The sequence below is a fragment of the Accipiter gentilis genome, chromosome 19, assembly GCF_929443795.1.
Source record: "Accipiter gentilis chromosome 19, bAccGen1.1, whole genome shotgun sequence".
In the NCBI taxonomy this organism is placed as follows: domain Eukaryota; kingdom Metazoa; phylum Chordata; class Aves; order Accipitriformes; family Accipitridae; genus Astur; species Astur gentilis.
Window position 1 is genome coordinate 14,783,762 of NC_064898.1, and position 26,054 is coordinate 14,809,815.

Consider the following 26,054-nt stretch of genomic DNA (forward strand, 5'->3'; position numbering starts at 1 on the left):
TTTAATCTAAAATCTGACTTACAATCTTGCTATTGTATTACATCAAGAGCATAGGGGCTTGTTTATCTTAGCTAGCATATGGCCTTGAGTATTAATCATCTCTAAGGGTGTGATTCTTGGAATTCACAATAAAAACTTAAAAGCAAAGTTAGGTATTTAGCCATTTGCAATTTAAACTTAGGGTGGAGGAACACTGCTGCTGCTATCACTGCCAGCTCTGGTCATGACTCACCTGACACAAGAACAAAACAACTTCCACACTAACAAAAACATCTCTGCAAGGAATAAAACAAGTTCTCTGGGTTTAACTGCAAGAACTTTTAAAATTATGTCCAACCACTTCCCAGAATACAGACTTTTAAAGACATGACAATCTTTTTACAGTGTTGCAATAACCTGGGCAGACAGCATAACATGCTGCAGATACGCTTTCACAACCAGAGCAAAGACAAGTTTCAAGGCTTGCAACCAAAAATGAACTCATCAATTGCTACTTTTGGCACTATTTTTTTTGGTGTGTGTGTTAGTTACTCTTGGATAAATTAAGCAAATGCTAGACCAATATACTTTGAAATGAATTATGAGAATATTGTGATCAGAGCCCTGGAAAGTAGTTTTGATGAATTTCTCTGCAGATACATTAAAATTCTTTGTGGATTTAGAAACAGGACATAGATCTATTTTTAATCCTTTACTTTTATTTCATGCCACAAAATCTTCATTAATAGCATGTAGGGACTAGAACTAGCTTTTTTATTTTACAGTTTCTCATTTCTCAAACATCAAGAAAATACCACAAACACTATGATTAATTCTGTCTTTAGTAAGACTTATCTCCCCTGAGCCAGTTTGATAAAGTACTTATATCTTTATATACTTTACATAGATGAATAATATCTCTATTTGATACCTCCAAATATGTAGGAATTATGAGCTTTTTAGAATATTCTGTGGCACTGCCTACATAGCTGAATGAAATAACATGGGGCTTCCCCTAACCAGCTGTTGCAGAAGGAAAACTGATGGACGTGTGTAAGTAAAAGAGGGAAATGAGAACTCTATTTAACAATTCATGAGAAAAGATATAATAAAAATGTTCAAGGAAGACTGAGGTTGGACATGAGAGGCCTTTGTAGAAAGGCATATGTTTCCTCTAGTTGGAAGATTAATTAGTATTTAAAAATGAACATTTTCACTGACATGAGTAATGTAGAAATGAGGATAATTAAGAAAAGTTCATTACAGAACTCTATAATTTATGATAAAATATACTTTATCAAAGTGGAAACTCAATAATTTCCTTTTCTTGCTAATAATCATAAGTATTTTTAATCATAACTTTCCTAAGCCTTAAGTCAGAAAACATTTCATTTAATCATTGTTAGAGTATTTTGCTTGTTATAAAAATTCTTATCAGAGGTATTTTAAAACTTTAGCAGCAAATATAAGAACAGCTGACCAGAACTGTTGCAAAAGGAGTGGTTTAGATCACTTACAGAATCACCATGCAAGGTATTAACAAAAGTGATTTTTAATGTGAATTTGTGAAAGTGTGACTTAATAAAGTTTGATGGCAAGGTTCACTCTATTACTTATTACATGGGAGAAACATACAAAGGAAAATCGAGTTAGAATCAATTTAGAATGATTTACACAGAGGCTGAAGATGCAAAAGGGTAAGGGAGACCCTTCTGTTGAATCACAATGTTCAGAGTGGACCCCCTTGCTTTCTAAATTCCTGATGGAGCTTAGGTGTGGCTGGTTCCAATCTTAGTTCCAGACTTGGTCAGTGGTTTACGTCTAATAGAATTAATATAGGGTAAGGAAAAATCTCCTGTTGAGTCATGAGATTGCTTTCTAAACTCCATTTCAGAGAGGAGTCTAAGTGCAGCTGGATCCAAACTTCGTATCAGACTTGAACAATGGTTTATGCCTAATGGAAGGAGTACAAAGGATAAGGAAAATCTCCCATTAAATTACTATGCCAATTTGTCAGGGAATGAGTGATTATAGATCCTGTATGACTTTGAGGTAGCAGCAATTTAAGATTTATTAACACCGTTACAGTAAATCACAAGATTACTTTATATGATTTTTAAAAATACTTAATCATCAGCCAATTATCAGAGTGATTTAATAAAGTTTGCTATCAGTACTACAGTTGCCTAAATCAAATCACACACACAGGTATAGTGGTTAACCTATAATCAAGATTTTTCTCTCTTGGCTATTTGTAATAAATTATTGGTACCAAATGATCTTTAAAACCTCACAAAATCTAATTGTAGTGAATTACTCACTATTCTCCTTTGTCAGCATTTGTCAGCAGATGATCTTTGACCCCTTCTTCTTCGTTGGCACCTATTAGCAGATGATCTTGGAAATCCTTGCAAAATCTACTCTTTGAAATCCTCGCGACATCTACTACTTAAAATCCTCATGAAATCCACCCTGAGAGGCTTCCCAACTCAGGGGGAGACACTGGGTCACAGCCTGCTGTGATCCCGGAGAGCTCAAAGGGTCTCACTTAGGATCACTATTTATAGGGTCGTGAGATGATTGACTTTGGTCAATGTATTTCCATTCTGGCCACAATTCTTGTCAGGTAATTCTGGCACCCTGCAAGGTGGGCCGTGATCCCAGCAGCAGGAGTTTCAGGTGCGGTTCCAGGCAGCAGGAGTTTCTGCCATGGTTAGGGAGTGCCTAATCACCCTGACTCACTGTGCCGTAGTCAGGATAAGAAAGTGCCAGACTGTCCCAGCTCACTGCGCAAGAACACGATGTTGGCTGGTCCTGACATCGCAACATGGCCTGGGGAGTGGGGGGTGGGGGGGTGGGGGGACTGTACTGCCACACCTACTTAATTTTTCTTAGGCTTTTTTTTTTTTTTTTTAAAGAAGATTTTATCCTCCCTAATTGCTATAGATGATCTTTTAAAAATCCAAGGAGTTGCAGTAATTGAGAGGCACAATACAAATTACAATAAAAAAGCTATCATTACTTCCCATTATTATATCCTGTGTTAAGCTCTGTGGATTTCCTTCACTGTCTGGAGAACTAAACTTCACAAACCTTAAAAATGGTGCTAAGAAAAGGTAGTCTGGCATGTCTGCTCTACTGTCAGATTGCACTACAGTACACAGTAATCTGCTGTGCAGGTTGGGAGACATGAAATTCATAGCCTTAACTATCACAGATTACAGTATAAGTTATAGCCATTATTTAAGAGAGAGTTTTGATGGAAATTTCTGGGGTTTTTTTCAGTTGTTCACAGAATTATGTTTTTTACAGTCTTAAATTTACTCTAACAGAGGAAATTCTGATATGCAATGGAGCACACATAGGATATCTTGCCAAACCAAGTATTTGTAATTTCTTTTGACATCCTTAAAGGTGCAGTTTAATATTTCTTAAATGTTGAATGATGATACAACCCTAAAACTAAAGAATGAACAGAATTCTAGAGGTATCAACTGGTCAGCTTTTAGATCTTTTTGTTTGTCTTGCACTCTTTCCTATTAGACAAGCTAAACTAATTGTAGATGAACTATACCAGAAGTTAGAGAAACTAAATCAGATGTTAGGCTAACTAAGTTTAGCACTAGGCCCCATTTCACCCAATGAGGTAAGCAATGTGTAAATCAGTGATAAAAGTAATTTAAGGAAATGTCTGCCATAGTTTCTTGTGGCCATTGCTGTTTGAGTTCCTTGATTTGTTCATTATTATGTCCATTACTACTGGTCAATAAAGTTTACATATTCACAGACTGTATCTTGCAGGCTCTAATAAATTGTTGCAACTCAACTCTTTTTTTTCTTTTTCCCTTGGAAATCATATTTATTATCATTCTTCCTTAGATTCTCCAGCTGGTCCACATATATATTTATGTGCGGTGCCCAGATTAAGTCCATAGCCCAGATGATACTGTGTCACTGCTCAATAGAACAGAAGGAAATGTTATAACACTGAAAACAGTATTCTTGTATATCTAAATATGTGAGCTCACATGTAGCAGAAGTGAATTTGTCTTTCAGATATCAGTACCCTATGTCTTTCCACAAAGCTTAAAAAACTTTTAGAAATGAAGTTTTGAAATACAAAGAGCAAAAGGAACTAATCAGGAAAAAATGTATTGGTACCATTGATGGCTAAGACAGTTGGTTCTAGGTCACTTATTTCACATGCAGGAAATAATTGCTAATGGATAAGTAAAAGTACTTGGTTAACTTCTGGTATTTCTGCACATCCAGGGTTTTTTTTTCTGTAGTTCTAAGGCACTAAGATACTGTAAAATCCATTTTTCATGAATGAGTCACATGATCTTCACCATTCTCTTTGGTAAAGTTTTACTGGTTTGCCAATTTGCAACTGAGTTCACTGGTCAAGTTTTTAAATTCTTGATATGTTAAAATAGAGATGTTGTTATACTCTATCCATGATGGTTTGTGTGGTGTTTCTGCAAGTCACTAATTAGAGTGAAATCAATATTTTCTAAAACTCTGCAGCATGCCAATATTTTATAGAATAACAGCACTGTTAATTGAAAAGTGTCTTCTGGATTATGTAAAATAATCAGAATTATTGGTTTTTAAATGCCATAGAACTGTACTACAGAGGCAAAAGTAAAAATTATGAGAACCTAACTTTTTATTCTCTATACCACCTTTCCTTTTTAATACCAGTTTTATCTTTTTTTTTTTTTTTTCAGTTTTCTAAGCTTTCACTTAAGTGAAGGAATTTGACAAACCATAATTAAAATTATGGTTTCTACTATCTTCAGTTTATCTTAATTCTCACACTTATGGACTTAAGTATCTTTTCTTTAACCTTTATTATGAATGTTAAATTTATTAAAGTGATAAATCCAACACGGTTAAGAAGTGTTAAGAACTGTCTGGCAAATGGAAAACACAAATTATATATTTTTTTTTTATTCTAGCTAAAATGATGACCAAACAATAAGAATTCAGTGAAGAAAAAATATATTACAAGCAGAAAAATATGCTACTTTGAACCGTAATTATTTTAGACAAGATTTATTTTTTCTGTTATATTACAGAAAGCAAACTATAGGTACGAATGTAAATTACAGAAGTATAATGTTTCCTGTAGCCCCAGGTGAGTAAGGTCACCAAATCAGAGTACAGGTACGCACCATCAGGGTGGGTTTATGTCGTTTCGCTTCTCACCTTCTGCCCATCTGTGACATAAATAGATTTAAAACAGATCATCACAAACCTCACTTTATCTTAGCACAAATTAGCTATGAGGCAAAAGGTATTCATTTTAGCACTCTCTTATTTCAGCGTATTTTCATTCTCCTCTTTATTTTTGTATATTTTGCATTTTAAACTCCTTTGTGAGAGGTTTTCCACTTTTAACTTTTTGAACAGGTTAGTGTTTCAAGGGCAAGCAAACAACAGTTGGAGAGTTAGAGAAGAATATTCACACCACTTGCTTTAGTCATCTAGATCAAGTACCTCATTTAAGAGTAGTTTCCACAGGGCTTAGAGAAAGGCAGCATCTCCAGAGAGGGATTCAGAACTGCTAAGTCACACTGGTGCTAATGTCAGGAGATATTTATCAATCTATTCATTTTTTTCGTCTGAAATCTGCTGACTCTGTCATCTATTGTTCTTTTTTTAATCACTTTAAAAATCAATGCTAAATTTCAATGATGCTGCATCCTCTTGCAGATGACGAGACTATATTCTTTCCTCACCTGACTCGCTTAAATCACAGGCTCAGTCAGAATGCTTGTCTTCACATTTCTTCCCGGACAAGATGAGAACGCTATCATTCACAGTGTTACAGGGAGTTTAAATACTATCACTTGCAATTCTGTACTGAGCAAAGATGATACTGCTAATGGCTGTGTGGTGAGCCATAACAAACCACCTACAGCTTTGTACTGAGCTAAATTGGCGCTACCTATAGTGCCGTGACTTAAACACTCCTTTTCACAGTTGCGCACCATATTAAGGGCAAATGCTAGAAGCACAGGCCATGGTGCCCTCGCCACAGGGCTCACACCCCAGTGGACATCAAAAGTACATGAACTGTTTAACCACCGAGCTCATGAGCTGCATTGGTTGTAGTGGTGCTAAGCTAAAAACATTAAAAACCTACACAACCTTCTCAGTCCCCCACCACAGAAACACACAAAAATCCCGACCAAAACCAACTCTGGTAGAGTATTTGACAAAATACTAGAAAAAGCCTTTCTACTTAAATACCCAATCTTAAGGTTAGTAAGTCTAGTGAAGTAAACAAAAACCACGACCGAAAGTGGCCTCAGTACATAGCACAGCTAGCCATGCTGAATAAAAGCTGAAACTGCAGGATATGTTCTTCCGTATTATCAGCATTTTCACATTACTGCACTTAATAGGGAAAAACCTACCTATGAAAGCAGGCCACTGTGCAAAGCAGTTACCAGTCACGGCACTGTACGGAGCTCAATAAACTCTGCCTCCCACAATCTTCGCACTGAACAATATATGCACGTTTCATACTTTTTGACAGGAGAGGTATTTATTTTTCTCACTTTATTTTCATTCAGTTTAGGGTATAGATTTAGTTACACCACAGTTAAGAAATTGCTCTCACTAAACTGCTAACAGCAATTTAAACAAAGACAGCTAGAGACCTGACAAGTGCATTTTTAAGTTTGGAACAGCAAGAGGTTCACTCATAGCTACCTATGTTCATGTGCTCACTTACATACGAAGTGTATTTATTCACTATTTGATAAGATACGTGACTTGTCCAGCCAGCCTGCCTCCAATGTGGAGAAACTGACAGATTTTATTCTTACACAATTTATTAATTTTTGCAAATATAAACCATGTTCTCAATACAGGGGATTATGCCCACTTTTTTGGGTGGCTCCAAAACAGAGCAGTGTTTTCATATGGTAGTAAGACCTTTTACATGATCAACTGATAAACAAACAAACAGAAGAAAAAAACCCACACCAGCTTTTTTAGCACATGAAGACTTCTTCAGGTCTGATATAGGCAACAAACATTAACTTCATATTGGGTAAGATTGCTCTGAGTTTAACCTGCCACCACTACTCAGATGGGAAAGTCTGAAAGAAAAAGATAGTTAACACCTAGAGAGTAGAGGAGAATATTTACAAGGAGACAGGTTATCTCATCACTACCTCTAACACATGTAATTACCATATACAGGTAATTACCATACATAGAGAAGCTATGGGCTTAAGCTGTGGGAGGAAAATTGTATCACTGCAGAAAGTTTATCCCCTTAATAGGTACATGACTTTTTATTCCAGCACAGCAATGACTTCAGCTCCCTGGATCATTTCTGAAGGTGTTTTATACACAGTCTATTTTTTTCCCCCCAAAAGTTAAACAATTATTTCCATCTTTTATTACCTAAACTTTTTTCAGTCCATGGTAGCAATTTGATTTTTCCCATAGAGTTTTTGTGATGTTATTTGCTATAACAATCTTTTGCATTTGAATGAGCAGGGAGGTTTCATCTACTCCAAATTGTGGTCTGTGGTTTGTCAGTTCAATCTCTTGTTGTCGCCAAATGTATTTGACAATACGAGGTAAAAAATGGAGAGATCCCCATACACACTTGGCAGTATACCACCTGAAGACCCCTGACTGGAAAGTTCAACCCAAGAAAAGTAAAACCTGGAAGTCTCAAGGACAGAGGGAACTTTTCCAATAATAGGCTTGCTACCTAATGGGAATTGAGCAGTGAGAAATAAATACATAAAACCCCCTTACGGTTATTTTTTTCCTAAGATCTTGATGTACAGTGTAGTACTTTTCTCAGCCGTTTAGGGCAAAATGATCAGCAATTAGAAGAAAGAAGGGTTTTCATACTACTATATTTTATTTCTATAGGTAGGAGGCAACTGGTAAACTAGACTCTATGAGGAGGTTTGAGCTTAGCATTTCTCAGGGCTAAAAGCACTACGTGCTATTGGTTGAAACAGGAGCTGGACACAAACCAACAATTTGGTTGTTCTTCTGTCTTGCTCATCTGGTTGTATGACAGTAAAGCCAGAAAGATTCATGAACACATCTAGCCTGGCAGTTTGATACCACATTGAGAAACTTCTGACCAGCCCTGTAGAAGAGAGCAGTAGAGAGCTTGCTATGCTCTCAATGAACCCCCAAGGGAAGGAAAAAAATAGCAAACAACAAAACAAAGCCAAAAACACCCACAAGGATCAATGCAATCCAAAATTATTTAGAAGACAACCCAGTATTACTCTGTTCCAACACAGGCACATACACACACACATTCACTCACATCCTCCATACAATTTCTATTAGAAACTTGATAAAACATTTAATTTTTAAAGATACTTTATTTTGCTTTCCGACTTGAAGCATTGTCATTTCTACCAGCTCTCCTAGTAGAGTTGTTCCAATATTGTTTTACCCTTATTACTAGAAAACTGTATCTAATTTGAAAGCTGAATTTGTCATAATTTCAAAGGTTTCACTGCCTTTTTAATGCATTCCTATTAGAAAAGGCCAGGCCAATGCTTAAGAAACATTGTTCTAGCCTCTAATGACTTTTTTTTTAAACGAAGTTAATGACTTATTTTATTATGTGTTTGTTATACTGTTAGTGCTGCACTGAAACTAGAAATTATTCTGCATTATAAGCTAACTATTCCTTGTACATGTCTGGCACTAGAAGAAAAGGAAACCAGACTCAGTTGCTTGTTGAGACCCAGCGTTACTGTTTTTATTTCTTCTGGTCATGAGAAGTGGTCATCTGGAAGCACACTTAAGGAAAATGAGAGTCACTTCATAGAATGAATTACTTTTGCCAGCCAACCTATTAGAGATATTCCTACAAAAGCTTTATCACTGTTGCAATGTGTTGCACAACTGCTGAATTCCTAGTAGTATGGATGAAAGCAGAAGAGGTTCCTGGGGATGAGGACTTCTGGCAAAGTGTCACCCACCGCAGTACTTAGAAAAGACATGGACTATCTGGGGAAAGTACTAAGAACTACTTTGAACATCTTGCTGGCCAGCAGTATGAATTAAACCAGGGGACCCTGAGTGCTGCCTTTAGTTTGGCAGATGCCATCTTCCACCGTGCTGCGTAGGGCTGTCCTCCATGGGCATGTTCAGCTGAACTTTTGGCTGAAGGTAAACATTTTGCACAGTAGCTGAGAGGCAGGTTTGGTGGTTTGTTCTAGTGATTACACTAAGTTAGTCTCTACACAGACTCCATGACCTTGTTTACAGTGGCTACAAATTTAAACAGTACTTTGGGGTAAAAAAAAGAGCAACATTTATGAAACAGAACAGATCGACTGTCCTAGTAACCAAAGTGCCCTATTAAATATTAACAGTGTATAAGCCTCTTTTAGAGACACAATAGAGATGTACTGCCTTGCCACACAGGGTACCTGGAGGTGCTGGATGTAAGGATGAAGTTCCAGAATATGCTCAGGAGCAGATAATGCAATTCACCACCTGCTGTTATTGTTAAAGACACTTGAAGTCAGGAAAATGCTTGGGGGTCAGAGATCTTTGCCTGGCACCCTATAGCAGGAACATTTTCCTTATCATGTGCCTGACTACACTGAGCCATCCCACAGCCAGGATGAGGAGACAACCTGATGAAGTAGCATTCACAGTCTATCCAGAGTCTGGGCATTTCTCACTGACACAACACTTAAAACTGTTCATTTCTCAGTCAAAGCTTTCACTGCTATTTTGGGATAATTCTGTAGGTGTAGTTTATACACTACCTTAGGACAAAATATTTTTTTTCGTATCTGCCATTGTTATGAGTATTTAATATCTGTTCAGAAATATGTTTTCTCTCTATGTTCTTTAAGCACCCAAAAACTTGAAAGAGCTCTGACTTCATATCTTTAGTGTTAGAAATTAGCCTGTTTTAGTGCAGAATTCCAGAAAGTAATTCAGATTCAGATGGGTTTAGCTACCTTTTATAAGTGGCTGTGTCTGTTCATTGACTATATAGCAGAGGAGAGCAATTATTCCCTAACTCAGACATTTCAGTTTAAACATTCAAGTTACATGAGATGAATCTGGGCCTGTATGGTTGCTGTTTTGTCTGGCTCTTTGTGACAGCTTCTAAAGAGCAGACTTTTCCCTACTAGCAGGACTATAAAAAGATGCTTTTATAGATTTATTACAATTGTTCTCCTACTAGCCCGCTACCTTTCTATTAGCCCATAAAAGTAAACAGGCAGTCTGAAGTCTCTAAGAAGTAAAAAATCAGGCAAAACATCAAGCAAAACAGAGTGACTCCTTCCTTATTGTACTCTGACATAAATGCTAGCTTATATCAGTGCTGTAGATGCTGAGCATCCTTAGCTTCAAATGATGGGAGTTTTGAAGTTAAAAGAGATTTAGTCTTTAATATTTTAATGACAAAGATGGAGAGGGATGAACAAACACTTTAATCTAAACCATTATAAACTGGTAACACTGACTGACGTTTTGACTCCAGGTCAAGATGAGACTCCTGGAGTACAACGTCAGGACTGAATCCCAACAGCATCTCATCTCCACTATCACTAAAAAAATATGAAGAGAAGCAGTAGAGCCATTATCCTATTGTGTAATCTTGAAATCAATAGATATTTCTGTGTAAACTCCCAGACAGAAAGGTAAAATCATTATCTTAACACAAAAACATTGCTTCATTATATTTTTGTATAATTCTATCAGTAAAAAACATGTGATTTAGCATCATATCTAATGCAATAGAAAATATTTTAAAAGCATCAGATTGCAACAGGCTGACTCTAAACTGTTTGTCACAATAAGACTTATCCACCAAATAAGAGGAAATAAAAAAATGAGGATAGATGTGCAGGTTAAGGTTTCTCCATATTGGTGGTGACAATAGAATGACTGGAATCTGTTTTTCAGTGGGTGTCACAAATTTTTTCTGGAGAAAGTTTTGTAATGCCAGTTCCAAAGTGGAACTAATCTAAGTATCAGTTTGCTAGACAGTTGTTTGTATGATTGATAAAAGCTTGTTAGGAGGTAGGAACTTCTTAATGAAAAAACTGAAGTGTAATAAACTGAGAAAGTATAGTTAGATAATTAAAATATGTTCTAGTATGCCAGTGATATTAGTGGATGCGTTACTACTGTTACGTCATGAACTATCAATCATTAGTTTTATTCTTTTATACACAACAATGTTTTTGTTCTGATTCTAATCATTGCTCACATTTATTATGGTGTTAGCCCTGAAGAGGCCTAGCACATCAATTAATCAATTACTTCCATGCTAAAAGAAAGGCTTCTGGTGGTTGCCTAACATTTGGTAACCTGCAAGTTGAAGCATCACATATCAGCATATGACCATATTATTACATAGCCCCATCTAGGCATAAAAACCTAAATAATTTATTCCAGAATAAAACCCCACACCTGCAAACAAGCAGAAAAGTTTCTCATAAGAATACTTTCCTACATGCATACTCAAAGTGCCTCTTTTCATGACCATTTTTCCAGTTTTTAAGACTCCTGAACGCTCAACATTAAAGACACTTCAGGATTCTGGCAGCAGTAAATGATTTCTACCTTTCCATTCGTCTTTTGAATTAAGAATTATACAAAGTGCAACATTCAGCAGATAAGTGCTTTCCTCCCCAATTCAGTTAAGCACTGAATCCAAGAGTGAGAAGGTGGGTAGCAGTCTACCTTGGATTTCAACATTGTGACAAATTGTTCTTCTCTTGCTTTGCACTGTCTGCAAAAGCAGTATTTCAGGATGGGCAGTAGAAGGGATAAGTGTGTTCTGACTTTTCCATTTTACTTGGAAGACTGAGAATTTGAAAGTCCCCAGGCGCTAGTACTTATCTAGAGGTCTGTCTCCGGGCTTTTGTGCTCAGCTATCAAAGATGACAAAGTTGCATGGTATTTGCTATGTCATCATCAGTGCAGAGCCCAGGAGGGGGCGGGGGGGGGGGGGGGGGGGGGGAAGGTGAGTAATTGTATAGGCTTATCACTGATGAATACTGGTCATTCATGTGTTCATCATTCGTTTGGCAGAGAAGAAACCTTTCGCATACTGTCTGCTCTGATGTAGCAAGGACCTTGTCTAAAAGGGGGAGGAATAAAAACGAGAAATAGTCCTGGCACTCAGAGTGGTATGAATATTTTATATGATTTGGTTAATGAGTTTATGAACCTTAGGCTATGAATTTTAATCCTGGCAGTGGCTGCTGGAATTCTGAAAGTCACATATTGAGCAGGTTTGAGATGCACTTTGGAAGCTGATAAGTGCAGATGAGAGAGACAATTCCTAAAAGCCTCCAAGTAGCCAGATGGAAAGGGATGGACATAATAAAAGACAGGCAGCACCTCAGATTGCTGCCAGCTGTAGGTCAAAGCTAGACAGGACACTTGTTTTTGTTCCACATATGCTCTCTTACTTAGGAGCGTTTTTTGTAAGTGTCCATTCATATCATATTCTAGCAAGCAACTGTTCAGAAAAAGTCATGCTGTTTTTAATTTTGAGCACCATACTGAGGGATACAGAGAAAAAATCACTATATTTAGTGAGTTTTTGCTTGGTAGTGAGAATGGTTTATGTGAAATGAACGGTACATAGAGATGAGGTTTAAGGACAGGTGTTTACCCACTTGGTGCTATGAGCAGTGACCACTGGGTCTCAGAGGTACTGCCTCGATCTTGCGAAGCCTTGCTACTTTCATTATACCCATAATTTTATTAATGCCATGAATTATAAAGTCTTACAGAGAAAATGAGTCTCGCTTTGACCTGATTAACATGAAACAGGTAATAACTTTGAAGAAGTAGATAAATGGGCAGGGGAGCAAAAAGGCATAAGGGATATATGTTAGATTAAAACAGAATCAGACCTCTATAAATGCCATTCACTCTATTATGTAATTTTTAGTATATATTTAAACTTTGAAACAACTTGTCAGAGGCAGCAATAATTATTGTAAAGAATGACAGGAGCCCTACTCTCAAGCTGGCTTTTGTCAAATGTCTTACATCTGCAAATAAAAGCCAGTCTTGCTTTTTTGATTAAACATGAGCTGGTAATCTGATGTGATTTTCTTCCATTTAAAAAATATTTCTCCTCTTCCTGAAACACAAAGAGACATACCTGTTTGTCTCATTCCAAGGTTAGGGAGTGCTGTTTTAAAGCAATGCCTTCCAGCAATATTAAACTCCAGCTTCTCTGAGAAATCAGTGCAAGAAAATCTTAGCAACTATAGACAAAGAAAAGGTTCTCTGCTTAGCTGTTACTAGCATGAATCAAAAATAAATAACCTTTACTATACACATAAAAGCAGACTACAAAGTGATTATGGGGAACCAGGACAGTAAAACCCCGGGAACATACCCCCAGTCCCATTGTACGTTGGACAGTGCAGCCTGAATCATTAGGTCATGATTATGCATGAAGAACAGACAGGTGACCAAATCCTTCAGAAGACAAAATTGACGATGCCATGCCCTGTATCATTCTATGGTTTTCCACTGAAAAATTACAATTGCACCTGTTAAAATGCCCTGAACATATAATTTGTAACTGTATTTATACATATAAGCTCTCAAGAAAGTTAAAAATTACCAACAGATCAAATTCTGATGAACTTGATTTAAATCTAAGCTGGCCAACTCTGAACTCACTTCAGGTATTATTGTAACCGAATCAGATACGAAAGGGTCCTTTGAATTTCAGATTAACAGTTCCCCCTCGGTAACCTGTTCCCTAAGAGATTGAGGTCTTTCCCTCCAGGAAAGCCTCATTGGAAGAAGAAAAAAAACCAACAAAATATAAGTATGTTTTCCAACTGTCAGTTCAGAAGTGAGGCAAACCCCAGGTCTAAAATGACAGCTTAATTCTTCTTCAGCTCCAGTTTGGCTGGAAGGGCAATAATATGCCATAAGAAAAGAAAGAATATATTATCAATCTCGATACCTTCTTTGCATCTGCTAATTATCAATATTTCATAAATGTAAACTTTCTGAGAATCTAAGTATATAACTGTGGGCTGTAGTCCCAGACTACCTTTTGCTTATACTAAAATTATTAAACTTGAGTAAGAGACATAATTCAGTCCTCAGTCTTGTATTCAGAAAAGAATACATTTTTCTCCATTTTTCTCCACCCCAAAATTATTTTCCACATAGCTGAAACACATTTGCATACATTCATGCATAAGGAAACCCCAAAATGCCACGTTCAGCTTTAAGATAAAAATGATATAAAAATAGTAGACACAAGCTAGGGAGGTCATCTATTCTCTTCTTGGATGATTTCCCTCACCATGGCAAAATCAATATAACAGTGTAGTACTCTCTTCCAAACACTGTCTGCTGCTAAGAGTGATCCCATGATCTGATGATTTAATGGATAAATACTGAATTTTAACACAGCTCAAAACAACAGGAATTGAATGAACTTTCTTACTGTAGCAGCATCAATATCTATTGCTCTATCGTTAAGAACAGTGCATTCAGGCATCTAACTTACTAGGCTACCTTGAAGTGCATCAGCTGTAGGAACTATTTCCAGTTGTAAACATGTTCTAGCAAGTGCTGTAATACAAAAGCAGCTCCAAATGCAGAATGATGTAATCAAATGTGAAAGGTATGGAGACAGTAAATTACCAGTTACACTGATGATCTAATTAAAATAACTTTGAACCCAATTTTGTCATCTTTGGTTAATTTCAGCTCTTACGGCATTAAATTTTCTAATAAATGATTATTATTAATGAAATCATTACAAAATTATCTTTGTGTATGAGAAAAATATATGTGTTATCCCATTAGATTCAACAGCATGTGAAAACAAGTACTGCAGTTAAAAATGATTTCTTACAAGAGTCTATATCTATGCCAGTAACATGGAATAAACCTTTAAGAATCCTAAAGAATCACAAATCAAAATGAAATATAAAAGAATGCTTTACAAACCATTGGATATAGGTAGCAAGTTAACATATGAGAGGAATAGTCAGTTAATTTGAAACATAGTGCTGAATGACTGGCAAGAGTTTTCAGGGTATTATGTTATTTAAATAAAATGCTTCTGTAAATACTGACTTTCAGTTTAAATTCCAAAGTAGTTACGTATTTTAATGCTATCTTAGCATTAGTCTCTGCTAATGCTCTAAAGGCTTTGCAAGATGTTGGTTTAATAAACATACCTAAACAATGGCTGTGATAAACAGCTGAAACTCGTTCCTGTATATGCAATTTTAGTACACAGAATTGCCAACATATGAAATGTGTCTCAGATTTTGCAACATGTTATTGTGTTGTACAGAGTGAGATAATTCTGTTTGGAGCAAACTCCACTACTTACAGGTGTTCTGTCTAACAGCAGTTGAGGGTAAAGAGATTTTAGCTATGTGAAACTAACTGTAGGCTCAGGTACATTAATTTCACTGTGTAATACCTTCTGCCAGATGTTGACTTTTAACTCTTAAAGTTTGCAAGGTAGAAGATATAATTCTTAAGAAGAAACTCTAGATGTGAATTTCTGAAATGCTTCTGAATTTTGTGTCAATGTTTTTGGAAATTGTAACAATAAAAATACAATTTTGAACTTAAAAAAAATTAAAAATGCATTAATAGATTGTGGTTGTAAGACACTACCAGTAGAATCACCAAATAGAAATGTTACCAAGATTGATAATGTGCCTGAAAATACAAGACAAAAAAGAAAAACATTCTCGGTCCAAAAGTAATGGACTTATGATAATGAAGCTCCATGAAAAAAACCAGATTAGATCAAACTGTTTCATGTATGCTTTCAAAGCATACATGCTGTTATCCACAGGCACTTTCCTTTATTAAATTCCTGTGTCAAACACCACAGTATTATAACAAAATATTTTATTTCATTGATTTTTACTAAATTTCATCTTGCGATGACCCAAAACCAAAAAAGTTTTGGAAGAATTTGAGAAAAGAGTAGCTGAGTTGAGAGGCAGTTGAGAGGTAGTATAAGCGGCAGCATTAAGAAAATGGGGCAGCCAAAGAAAGATCGATTAGAGACGATATGCTATCAAATTACAAAAATTCTCATGTGAGAAGCCTAAATGATTATTGATCATTTTATCACTTGCAAAGGTAAAGACAACTAAGCTAATGCCAAGAGAAAAACCTGCAAAAGAAATACACTCACTACACAGACAAAAATCATAATGATCAGTAAAACATACACAGAATTAAGAAAAAAAGAAAACAACCTAATAACTAGTTTCCAAAACCAGAACACAATCCTGAAGTGAAAAATTCCGCAGTGGTTAGTCTTTAGGAAAGCACTGTGTAATTAATCGTTTTCCATTGTTTTTCTTTTTTTTTTTTAATAATAACCTGTCATTGTCTTTTCAAATGAGATATGTAGCTGACCTCTCTTAATGTACAAATTAAAAGCAGATGGACAGTACTTGTAAATCTCTAAATTTTTACAATTTCAGCACCTAGGCAAATACTTTTAGTAATGATGATGTTGTTCTCTGGCATGCTTTTACATCTTCCTATTTCTGTTTGCAGTTAAAAGCCTTGAAACAATAAGCAGAGTTTTCTTGGGTTTGTTTTGATTTACCTGAAAGACAGCCAGTGAATGACAGAAACAGAAACAGTTTCCATGACAACCACATCATTGGTCGCAAAGGTCTTCAGTCCCTCTTTGTGCAGTTGTTAGCAACGTTGACGTTTCTTCATTAAAGCTTAGCCTAGTGAGACAAAGACAAATCTCTGTCAGGAAAATTAGAAACATCTTTCAATAATATGATAGACAATTCAAAAGACAGAGCTGGTCCTAATGCAACTGAAAGTCTAGTTTCAAAGAACTCTGTATGCACAGGGGCAGGTTGCCTGACAGATACTCAGAGGGATCTTGTTCCAGTAGTTTCCTGTGTTAATAGCTGAAATGTCTGTCTGTGGCAGTGCTTTGTACATATACATGGATATCACCCTAAAGCTGTATGTGTATTCAAGCTTTGAATTTCCAAAAAGCCAAACTTAGACAGAAGATAGTACACATATCTTTCACAGGAGACGTATTCAAAGCATAAAGCTTGGCATGTGTTCTTCTTTTCCTGAAAGCAATATGTTGATATTTGGTATAAAGCATTTATAAAAGCCCAAAACAAAATAAAAATTTGCTCTAGGAAAATTCAGGCTTTTTTACTACTTGGAAATTTGCTTGGAATAGATTCCAGTTTCTTCCATCTTACTCATTGTGTAAAGATTCTACCAATACATTTGAAGCAACCACCATTTATACAGAACAAATTATTCATACTTACCTCCCTCTACCGCTCCTCAGATTTTTGCTTCCTATGTGTCCCATGACTCTTGCATACATCTTGACTGACTACATCTTTGATCACTGTGTTCTTAGCTATCCCTTTAACAATATCAATAACTTTAACACACTGGAACTTAAGAGATTTTGTGTTCAAATGACTGAAAACTCAGTCCAAAATACGAGAAGTTTCAGGTGGTTATGTATGGACATGAGTGTACTTCTGGTCTTTGACTTGAAAAACGTCAAGCTGCAAACATAAAGTTCATTTCTTACACTTAATTAGTCATATCTGTTTAAGAAGCCTTTGAGATCCTCTTCTTGGAGCCCAAGGAATCTTCAACCCCTGGAGGTTGTGTCCACAGCTACAAGAGCAATTCCATGGGACAGAACAATGAGACAAAGGAGAATTTGCTTTGTTCCCCTATCAAACCCAACTGGGGGATAATATGACTCCTTCAGATTATAATCAGTTTAGCTACATGCCACACTTGCTGTTTCAGGGGTCTTACCTCTATGTTAGAACACTCACAGTAAGAGAGCAGAGGCAGAGCTCAACACAGTTGTCAAAAAAAATAACAACTTTGTAACGTAAGAGTAGGCTCCTGCTGGATTATTCCATTTCATCTCTCTGAGCATCTCTAGTTGTAACCTATTTTGACAGTCTTTCCCTCATATGTAGGGACAAACATGTATGTATACACTTCTAGGGAGAGACACACAGTGTGAGCACAAGACGATAGCATCTGTTTATGTTGCTGGGAGTTATTCCTGAAACAATCTAAAGGTGTAACCTGTCAGCTTTCATTTATACAGCACAGCAAGTACAACTCCGAGAAAAATTCCCATTCAGGATTGTATTTCCTTCCAGGTAACTCAGACCAGGCAAACTTAATATTGGGTGTACACATTAATATAAGCATCTCTGAAAGAGAACATAACAATCTGGTAGTCAAGTGACTTTACACATAGTGCCTGTAGCTCATCTAAACCTCCACAGGAAACCTTCTCAATTAATTATTAATGTCAGCTGCCTTTGTTTTTCACTTCAGTGATAATCTGCTTTTCAGTCACTGTGTTCCTTTGGTTAGTGAATTATCTCATTCAGCATTCTTTGCTGGCCAGGCCTTTGGGAAATAAGTATTTTCATTAATATTTAATTTTTTCCCTTATGGCCATATCTGTTAAAGAGGGTAAAGCACAGCTTCCCCCCCTCCCAACTTTATTACTCTTTCTTCTTTCTCTTTTCCTCACTTCTCCTCAGCTGCTTTTATAATGGTGCAACACAGAAATTATGTTAACTTGGTGATTTCTCTGTTGCATAAACAGGGAAAAATATACCAAAATTTCCATCATTGAAGTGGGAGATTGTGGTTATTGGTATTAGTATTAGGTATTATTGTGCATATTGGATCAGACTGTTAAAAAATAATACTAAAGGTTGTGATTGGTAGAGCAGAAACAGGATGAGGAATAACTGGAGGCAAGCAATGGGAACATCAAAATAAAAGATGCACTTAAACACATTTCTCTTGGAAACATGATGATTTTAAGCTCTCCGGGAAAAAAATTAAAAAATTAATGAAAGTTTCATTAAAAACAACAGAGTTATAGCAACTTGTGCCAGATAAGGACCCTATAGCTAAATAGCTATAACAACTTTTACGTGACAGCCATTAACTGTGACCTACATAACCTGACCTTATCAATGTAAAACAAACTTCAGTCCTGTTACACAGGCATATTAAAATGTAAAAGCAGAGCACAATGACAGCGAGATGCTCTGAATTAAGTCATGAATGTTGAACACCGACCTTCCTATTAGGATATTTGTTGTATAAATATGTTGGTTTATCTTGGTAGGACAATTACTAGCAAAACAAGCAGGGGCAAAATATGTCACTGTATACCTTTTTAAAAAACTAGAAATCTTGATTATTATCATAATAAAAGGATTTTGCATCTTTACTTTTTTTTTTTTTTTTTTTTTTTGTATATTTCTTGTTTCTTCAGGGATACCCGACAAACACTTTACTGGCCATATGGACAAACGGAATGCATAGCAACAAGGTAGGGTTATTGTACATCTGAGAATTGAGGAGTACAGTTCATACAGTCTGACAAAGTCATTGCTATTGCATATATTGGGGCTACCACATGGCATGAGGGATAATCACAAAAGGTGATTTCTAGGAAATAATAAAAGCAAGCACACAGAAATGCTATATTTAATCAATATAGGCATATAGTCTAATTTATGCTCTGGATTTAATGAAGGGATGTACTCCCAGATTTACTATCAAAGGCTGTCATCTGATCTTTTGGATAACTGGGCTCTCACTTTTATAAAGTCTTGGGTGATTGAAGAATTCCTTTATGATTATAGCAAAAAGACCAAAGCTGCACTAAATCCATTAAGAAGAGCATCTTTGTTCTTACAGAAAAAAGAAAAAAGAAAAAGGAGTGTTACTGCTTTAAAAACAGTTAATGAATATTCTCTTTAATCTTGTAAGAAAGTTGTCGTTCTTGCAACTGGCTCATTCTTAAAGTAGCTTGAGGGTGTATATACAAGCTGTATTCAGTTGTTCCTGGTTTGAAAATCACAAAAATCCAGGTGGCTTGTTTGGAACAGTTCATAGGCTTCATTGGTAATTCAGTGTGAGAAAAGAAAATGAAGTTGTCCAGAATATATTATGTTCTACTGATTTTTTTTTGCATAATAGCATGATTTGACAGAGCTCTACATTCTAGTTTTTAAAAGTAAGGATGGAATGTCTACCATTTGTTGAGTTTTTTTTTCCTGTCCTGGTCTTATTCTGGTTTCTTCACAAAATATGCAGATTCAGTGAGCTTTTTTTTTTTTTTTTTTTTTTTTTTTTAATACTTGGGATATGTACTTTCCTGATGACAATTTGTAAAAATCAGTGATCTAAAATAAAGTTGATGTATATAGTGTGCAGCAAGTAATTTATCTAACAAATTTAACTTCTTTTTCTGCACAAAGAATTAGCAGATGTGGTTTTCAATCTCCACATGATACTAACCATAGTCCTTTGTTTTCCCCAGAATTCTGTGTTCTGATTGTAGACAACTTATTAAAACATTCATCATCTAGTTTGTTTTAATGAATTGTTTCGGTTAGTGGTGACAGGGTGCTTATTGCCTCATGGTTCTGACTCCCAAAAAAATTTGTGAATACTTAGAGCATGTGTACTAATGCAATGTTGTCAACACCAATGTGCAAGAGACTTGAACTAGATTCAGTAAAACCATGGTCTTTCTAATAATAATACCACCTACTATCATTAATGTTTGTTTTCTAGCACTTAGGATAAATATATATGCAACTGCAAAGATTCGTTCTTTTTTAAGTTAAAATAGTTAAGAAGTGAAGCTTTTAGCATAGATGCTGTGATACTGATATCAAAGTGCTTCCTTCCATTATCACTACCTTATTTCCCTTTTCCATCCTATTCATATTTATCAGTTTATCTGTACCAACATGAAAGGGATGATTACTTAAATCCACATCCTCCCTCAAAGCAGTGTAACACAAGTCTTTGTCTCTACAGTGACTATACTGCTCGGAGGAAAGGATGTGACTTGTAGCAAAAAAAAGTTTTCTCTGTAATATTTCTTTTTCCTCTATCAATATATATTAGAGGAAAGCTCAAGTCACTAGCACTTCAAATTCTTTAATTTTCCCTTTCCTTTAGAAAAAGGAATATGCTCACAGGTAATGAAGACATAACACCAGTGATCAGCAATTCTGATGTTCTACATGGACTTGGAAGAGCAGGAACTGAAGAGAGTAGAAAATTAAGCTATTGCCACCCACATGTCTGAATGGAAAGAAAAAAATAGCATATCCTATGAAGAACAGATATAGTTACATGGTTTTAGACAGTATTTTTAGGAAATATTTTTCTTCACATTTAGTAAGTGGAGGATGTTGGCCTAAAGTACAACTAAACTCCTAGTGAGATTCCTCAAGGTGGCAAACCTATGAAATCAATAAATGCAATGAGCTAAGTATCACTGACTAGGGTCTCTATAAAAGGCTTGTTATACTCTTGGAAAAAGACAGAGGTCTAACTGAGGATCCAGCTTAAAGCACTGAAATAGAGCCTTCTAATCAACACCGAAGTCTCTGTACCTCCCTGCGCAATGAGGACTTGGAAGACATGAATCGAATTGCTGCAGTCAGCAGTTCAGCCCGTCTTCCTTGCTCCCATGAGTATCAGGCCTGGTAATGCTCAGTCCATGGAGAATGAGAGGCTTCAGAAAGGCAAAGGCTTAGATGTTAGGAAGTTCATCATGAACAGAGGAGATAGCTTGGCTGGAAGTTTTTAAAAAGAGCTTGCCTGTTGAGAGTTCCCTGATGATATATTTACATATAAAGTTAACTACTAGACCATGATTATGACAGACACTGGTTATACAGAATATAAATAACCTCTATTGAGTTCATGTTCCTGCTTGCTTTCAATAAAGAATTAATTTGCTCAGTCCAAAGTCTTTTTGACAATACTATTTACAAAATGGTTTAAATTTAATAAAAACATATTAAGTTAATATTTGATAAAAGTCATACCATAGACACTTTTACAAAGAAATGTCAGTGGAATTTGTTATAGGACAAATGAAAGTGAAATGATATTAAGCCAATGTAAACAGCAAGGCGTCTTGTAGGATTGATTATCACCCCAAGGGAAGATCATTTATTTTCAAGGTTTAATAATAGTTCAACCTATTGTAAAGAAAATTTAATAAAGCACAAGTTTTAGCACTTTCATAAAACAATTTCTGATTTGTTTTATGAACACTTAATTTACTGTTAACAATATTAAAAGTTTATTCTGCAGTGGAACCTTTCCCTGTCAGGTTCCTCCTGGCAAGCAACCAGGACTTTCAATATCTAAATTAATATTTTATAAGGTTTTTTTTTTTCTTATGCATGATATTAATATAGCTTTCAAACATACCAGTCAAGTTCGAGAAAGAAGCATAGAATGCTTCAAAATGCTACAAAAGAAGCAAATTGGCTATTTCTGAAATGTGGATCAATCACAATTTCTATATTGGTGAATGAGCATCTGAACTACTTCTCTGAAAAATAAAACAAAATATTTGATTTCAAATGCTGAATAAGAATCTCAAAATGCTTATGAGTCCAAGATTTTCTAAATTATTCAGATGAACTAAACGTGTTTTGAAAACTGTGCACAGTACCCATAAAATAAGAAATTAATACTGTATTAAACATTGATTATTTTCTAGTATTTTAATATATTTGCACATACATACTTATAAAAAGAGGTTTTGAATGAAAGATGCAGAATATCTCCCTTTCCAATACATTCATATCAAGCTGGTGATGAAAGCAAGGAAATGATAACATTTCAGCCAATCGACTGAATTTTCATTGTGTTTAATATTACTTTTTTACGAAATCAACCATTAATAAGTATAGCGGAGATTAACAAAATCATTTGACCAAGAAGGCTGGTTTAATGCTGAATTATTTCAGGGATCATTCAATGTTACTTGCTAGAGGAGCTAGATCCTCTTTGGGATTCTCACTGCAAATCCGGCATAAGATGTCATCATTGTGGCTCAGGGGAAGGAGTAGACGGCAGAAATGGTTCTCAGCTTCTCTAAACTAGCAGTAGTGAGACGCTGCTATTTGGCTACATTCACGTGAATATAGCATGAAAAAATCACAATACTGCTTAGGCAAGTCAAGTGACTCAGTATATACCTTTAGGTACTGGCTGCTTAGAAGGGCTACAACCATGGACTCCTGTGCTACTCCGAGGCAGCTCCAACATGCTGCTCCCACTATAAGGCATGGACGTGTTCTGTGGTGAATAAATACCTATAGGATGAGGTCTTCTGAGAAGGAAAGCAGTGGAATTAATTCTGGGGGTTTTTTTCCCCCATCCATTTGTCAAACAGACTGACAGCTTCTAAAATTCAGCTCACATTTCAGAGAAGCAGCAGCTGCTGGGGATGAAGCAGTTTAAAAAGACTTGCTGCTCTTGCTTAGGTATGTGAATGGGCACTGCAACACAGATTGACAGCATGATTTTCCAGTTTCTTAAAGCCTGGACTGGAAAAGTAACATAGATTTGCTCACAACTACCACAGTTAATCTCTCTGGTTTCTTGTATGAACTTTATGAACAGTTATTTCTTAAAGTCCCACAAGCCCTTATGACACTCTCCTCAAATTTTTTGTAGTTATGTCAATATTAATCACATTTAAGTAGTAGGAAATAAAGAGGAAAATTATGTATAACTTGACACTTTGTAAATTAGGTATATAACTCTCTTGTTAGTAAATGAAGAGAAATAGACAACCTGAAGGGAAATTCATTCAAATCATTTTTGAACAGCTATTTTGGGAGTGAGATGAACAACCTTATTCTTTTTGCTAACTGTGATGGAAACCTGATTGCAGCAGAAGCCTAGACAGCTACCCTAAATTATTCAATTAACTTTCAGATGGCTAAACCCGAGTGATAGCAGTCCTCACTTGTTTGTTCTAGCCTGTTTGAAAGCTTCCATAAGATATGAAAAATTGAACCGGTCATTTAACACCTATCCCAGTGGTCTTACAATAAAATCACTCTTCCTCTGTGATGAATATTCTTCAGTATTTTCCATTAATTATTCAGCAAATAAATTCAAGCGCTTTTATTAAGTCCTACAGATGCGCTCAGAGAACTCGAGAAGTTCAGGGTGGAACAGATACAGAATTGTGGGTCATGTTAGTGACCTGCCCTCAACCTGCATTGTTTGTATTAGACTTGATTTATTTGCAACCCAAAATTGCAGGAAAGAACGTATATTCTTATGCTACTCTTTTCAGCCCCACTTATTTATTTCCAGATTCCTCTGGGAGGTTGTAAGATGTGCCAAAGTAATCACATCTGGAAATTGTCTTTTCTCTGCCAAGCAGGGGCATTAAGGACAAAGACAAGACCAGCATGACACTGCTGTTGTTGTGTGTCTCAGCCCTACTCAGTAGATCTACCTCCAAAGCATAAGAGGAGCAGCTCATCTTGGCCTCTCTTCTGCAGCAGCCAACTAGTGCCAAGAGGGAAGATGACTGCAGTTAAATAAATATCCTTGACTGCCACTTGCATCTGGTATTATATCAGCCAGTATAAATAAGCACAGCTTAAGCCTTCCACTTAATGCAGCTGCCAGACTAACCATATTATGCATTTTAATAACACAAAACAGCATCACTACTCAGCTCTCTACAAGGATATAAAAACCTGCAGATTGTGTGTATATCATGCTCTGAAGTAGTGGCCGCAATCTCTCTGTGGACCTCTAAATTCAATTCATTTCTGTGCTCACTTCCAGACAAATCAGCTCTGGCAGAACAGGGTGCATTGTGCACCAGGGTGTTCAATACGACACATGAAAAGGATCAATAAATTTTCTGTGCCTAAGATGTGAGGTCCTATTCACTTTATAAAGCAGATGCAGGGCAGGCTCCCAAAAGTGTGTTAAGGAGAAATAAGATCCTTCAATACCCTGCTCACTTTTTGCATATGGGCCTTACGTGATGCTGTTAGCCTGTCAGAAGGACATTCATACAAAAAGGATGTCGGCTACATGCAGTGAGTGGAGGAGGCTGCTTCATGTGTAGAGAGGATGGGAGATACAAAGAAAGGTTTGTGTGGAAAGAGATTGTCTGCGAATGTCCCATCAGTGCTTGTGTGCTACAAGTCTGCCTCAATGCCAATCCACAAATTAGAAAAATGACAGTACTGTATAGAAAACTTGTCTTGATGTCTCATTCCTGAGGCCCAGGTCAATACCTGCGTTAGTCACTGTGGCAGATTTCACATAAGTTTAGCCCTCAGGTTTAGGAAATGAGACCAGTTTTAGTCAATTATTTTATTTTAACATAATATATAATCAACTAAATACAAAATCTTAGCTAAAAAGTTCAGTCTAATCACAGAGTCATAGAATCACAGAAGCATTTAGGTTGGAAAAGGCCGTTAAGATCATCGAGTCCAACCATTAACCTATCACTGTCGAGTCCATCATTAAACCACGTCCCTAAGCACCACATGTAGGCATCTTCTAAATCCCTCCAGGGGTGGTGACTCCACCACTTCCCTGGGCAGCCTGTTCTAAGCAAAACATTGCTCTGCTTTTCAAATATGAGGTGTCTTTTTGTAATTCTTATACTGTTATTTGAGAAAGAATAAAGCACATGTTCTCCAAGTTGAGGTGTTCTATATATACAGACCCCATGAAAAGGGTACATCATCATTTTACAAGGATTTTGCATAAGCACAAAGGTTTTATTGCGTACGTATTCAGATGAAAGGATTCTCTGCAGAAATGAAACGGGTCAAAAGGATTACATCTTCAGTTCGACAGGATAGAAATTTCCTAAGCTTAAGAGTAGCAAGTCACTTCAGACACTTTTGGAAACAAGTTTTAACAAAATGTATTTTAAAAATATATAGCTAATTCAATCTTAAGCTATTCAGATGAATAAGAAAAAAAGGAATAAAATATTATTTGCTTTAATTGAATGGTTTGACTAGACTATCTCATTACAATTAATAGTTGTCACATCTCAGGATAGTAAAAAATTTATTTAATATACAGTGAAAGACATTATCTTTGGAACTTAGGTGTTAGAGCTATAGATAAAGATGTAGAATTTGAAAATGCATCTGTAAAAACAAAATTAGTTTGGAGAAGACACTTAA

General features: G+C 36.1%; 1 protein-coding gene across 7 annotated transcripts in view; it reads right to left on the reverse strand.

The window, feature by feature from the left end:
• The window catches only part of CNTN5 (contactin 5), a 679,382-nt gene that overhangs the window by 362,220 nt on the left and 291,108 nt on the right, over nt 1–26,054 (reverse strand). For all 7 annotated transcript variants that reach the window (XM_049823513.1, XM_049823512.1, XM_049823515.1 and 4 more), the window contains one exon: nt 16,601–16,730. In XM_049823513.1, the coding sequence (XP_049679470.1) occupies nt 16,601–16,658 (58 nt within the window). In that variant the 5' untranslated portion in view covers nt 16,659–16,730. The remainder of the gene's footprint in view (nt 1–16,600; nt 16,731–26,054) is intronic.